At 45.4% G+C, this 3625-nt stretch overlaps 1 protein-coding gene and 1 pseudogene across 1 annotated transcript; both read left to right on the top strand.

Annotated features, from left to right (window-relative positions):
- Positions 1 to 1928: 1928 nt before the first annotated feature.
- LOC111222665 lies at positions 1929 to 2321 on the top strand (annotated as a pseudogene).
- A 932-nt stretch (positions 2322 to 3253) lies between these two features.
- Positions 3254 to 3625, top strand: LOC111222772 (helix-loop-helix protein 2-like). The gene has a single exon (XM_022746612.1). It carries the CDS (start codon positions 3254 to 3256, stop codon positions 3623 to 3625), a length of 372 nt encoding a protein of 123 aa, XP_022602333.1.

Here is a 3625-nt window from a genome sequence, read left to right as displayed (position 1 = left end):
TTTCCAGTGGATTTCTGACTTGAAATCAGCTTCTAAATAGGATGTGTTTTAAGTTGAAAATCTCCCTCTCTCTTCCTCTCTCTCTCTCTCTCTTCGTGCACTTTGAAAACACATCATTAGTTTTTTTGTTTTTTTTTTACTATTCACCAAAAACGTGCGCGCGGACACACGTATTTCTTTTTTTTTATTTATTTTTTCCTCCATCCTTTATCAGGCTCACATCTCTGCTTTCCCTTTGCCCACTACTCCCACGGGAGGGAGAGCGCTTGAGGGCTGAGGGGCGTGAGGAGAGAGGGAGGAGGTGTGTGTGTGTGTGTGTGTGTGAGGGAGAGAGAGAGAGAGAGAGAGGGTGAGGGAGTGAGGGAGGGAGGGGGCGGCGTTAGACAATACCATTCCTCAAATATATTCCATTCCCTCCGTCCCTGAAGTGAGCCTTTATTAGTCGGGATCGTTTGGATCTTATCTCGCATATGACACTCGGTGGAAGAAAGACTGGAGGAAGAAATCAGGGGGATTATCTGTGAGCTGCTGCCGATCCGCTGGTTCCTGACACGGGGAGCGCCTTCGCTTATCTCGCCCCCTTTATCCCCAGCATCTTCCACAGGCGGATGGACGAGTAGCCCTGGCTGCACTTTCACCACTATCTGCCCATCTCGTCTATTGTCTCTCCATCGCTGGGATCACACGGGAGGCTGACTGATCCCTGCTCACATCATTATTATCTATTCTTTTTTTCTTTTTTTTTATCTTTTTCTTTTTTCTTTTTTTTTTTTTTGTTAATCCACTCATCACTGCAGCATCTGAAGACTTTGGGGGCTTTTTGATTTGCAGGAACATTTCCCTGCTTTCACGGTTTGACCCCCCGTGTTGTTCCCATGTTTCAAGCTCCCGGCTGAAAAAGTAAAAGAAGTACTTTTTTTAGTTTTTAGTTTTTTAGTTTTTGTGATCGTTTTGTTTTCGGGTGCGGTGACACTGAGGGCTCCTGTCTGTGACATCTGATGGTTGTTTGCTCGGTGGAATATGAGTTAATTTGGAGTTGAGGCTCCGCTCCAGAGCGTCTTCAAGTTCCTTTAAGAAAATTTTGCCTCCAAACTCTTTGTCAAGGTGAGTGTCAAAGGTGCAAAAAAAAAAAAACCAAACAAATCTACTTGAATAATAATCATCATATCAGTTTTTAAGTGTTTAAACCTCCATCTTGTTTTTGATTATTTTTTATTTACAAATAAATACATGTCACTTTCCTGGGTTTGAGAACATAAACAACAGCTCCAGTAATTCCATGTCCAGCAGATGTCAACATTATTTTTGCACTCTTGTGCCTCCATGCTGTCAAGTCACTGTGGCCTCAGCCAAGCAGATGTGTTCATCACACTGTGACAGATGGCCAATTCTGAATATGTTAATTCACACAAAAAAAAGAGGGAGTTTCTCCTTCACAAATGATCACAACTTGTTTTGTTTTTTTCTTTATTTGTTAAAAAGAGCATCAAATGAAAAAAATGATCATTTGTAAGAAAAAACTGAAATGTGACACTTAAAGAAATGTTGTTTTTACTCCTTTTTTTTCGGCCTGAGGCTTTAATAAATTAACCATCCCTCGTATTTCGAGCCATTTATTATTTATGGAGTTTAATGTTATTATGCAATGAAGGTAGACTGTATTTATGGGGGGCCCTGGCACCCAAACAAGCTCCCGCTGTGGGGTTTCTCATGCTGGAGCCTCAGGGTGCCAGAAAACACTTAAAACAATTACATTTCATTCACAATTTGTCCTGAATTTTCTGTTTTCTTTATGATTTTCGTTCAACAACAGACTTTTAAAGAAGAGATAAAGTGTCACACTGGTGCAGATAATATTAATCAACATCTAATGGTTGTTCTCGTGCAGGTTCTTCAGGAGGAGTGACTGCCAACACCCGAGAATAAAAATGATGCTGAGCCCGGACCAGGCTGAGGCGGACCTCTCCTGGACTCAGTCCGACCCGGAGACGATGCCCTCAAGGCGGTCGTGAAGTCGGCCGGCTGGAGCGGCTCGCACGGAGCCGGCGGAGGGCGAGGACAGGGCCAAGTGTAAAGCCGATCAGCCCCTGAGGCAGGAGGGAGAAGCGGAGGAGGCGGAGGGCCACGGCCAAAGTACCGCTCGGCCCACGCCACCAGAGAGAGGATCCGGGTGGAGGCGTTCAAGTCGTGGCCTTCGCGGAGCTGAGGAAAATTACTCCCCACCTTTGCCCCTGACAAGAAACTCTCCAAGATCGAGATCCTCAGGACTGGCTATATGCTACATCCTCCTATCTAATCACGTGTTGGATTCTAAAAAGTGACCCCCCCCTTCCTCCCCTCCCTCCTTCCCTCCCCTCCCCTCCCTCCCCATGAGACAGAGTGGTTTGGTTGGGTTGGTAGATTGGACTCAAACGCATCCTGGGCGTCAGCTGGGTATGGCAAGGTTGACAGTGTTTTTGTAGCTTTTAAATTAGGTGAAAAATCACTTTTATTATTGAAGCCACGTCTAATGAGATAAGTTGAATTAAAAAAAAAAAAAAAGGTGTGCATTTCAATCAATGAAGGTTAGAAAAATTCTGACTTTATCTCCAGTGAGAAACCTGCTGATTTAGACTGTAACACCTGTGACACGAGCTTCAGGGACTTCAGCTGCAGCTTTGACATTTTTTATCACGACACAAACAAAAATCAGCAAACCGGAAATTGTTAAAAAATAAAAATAAAAATCCATCAAATCTCTTTAAAAAAAAAACAAAACAAAAACAAAACCATGTGATGCTGAGACGTTGCCATATATTTCCAGCTGCGAGCCCAGTGTTAGTTACCGCGGTGGCGGGAGCGTGGTGCAAAAGTTGTCGACAACTGCTCCAAGTAAAAAGCCTCAACTNTTTCGGCCTGAGGCTTTAATAAATTAACCATCCCTCGTATTTCGAGCCATTTATTATTTATGGAGTTTAATGTTATTATGCAATGAAGGTAGACTGTATTTATGGGGGGCCCTGGCACCCAAACAAGCTCCCGCTGTGGGGTTTCTCATGCTGGAGCCTCAGGGTGCCAGAAAACACTTAAAACAATTACATTTCATTCACAATTTGTCCTGAATTTTCTGTTTTCTTTATGATTTTCGTTCAACAACAGACTTTTAAAGAAGAGATAAAGTGTCACACTGGTGCAGATAATATTAATCAACATCTAATGGTTGTTCTCGTGCAGGTTCTTCAGGAGGAGTGACTGCCAACACCCGAGAATAAAAATGATGCTGAGCCCGGACCAGGCTGAGGCGGACCTCTCCTGGACTCAGTCCGACCCGGAGACGATGCTCAACGGCCTCAAGTCGGCCGGCTGCGGCTCGGACGAGCCGGCGGAGGGCGAGGACAGGGCCAAGTGTAAAGCCGATCAGCCCCTGAGCAGGGAGGAGAAGCGGAGGAGGCGGAGGGCCACGGCCAAGTACCGCTCGGCCCACGCCACCAGAGAGAGGATCCGGGTGGAGGCGTTCAACGTGGCCTTCGCGGAGCTGAGGAAATTACTCCCCACCTTGCCCCCTGACAAGAAACTCTCCAAGATCGAGATCCTCAGACTGGCTATATGCTACATCTCCTATCTTAATCACGTGTTGGATGTCTAA

Source organism: Seriola dumerili, unplaced genomic scaffold (genome assembly GCF_002260705.1).
Source record: "Seriola dumerili isolate Sdu_G_001 unplaced genomic scaffold, Sdu_1.0 BDQW01000105.1, whole genome shotgun sequence".
NCBI lineage: Eukaryota > Metazoa > Chordata > Actinopteri > Carangiformes > Carangidae > Seriola > Seriola dumerili.
This window is presented reverse-complemented; position numbering and strand designations above follow the sequence as displayed.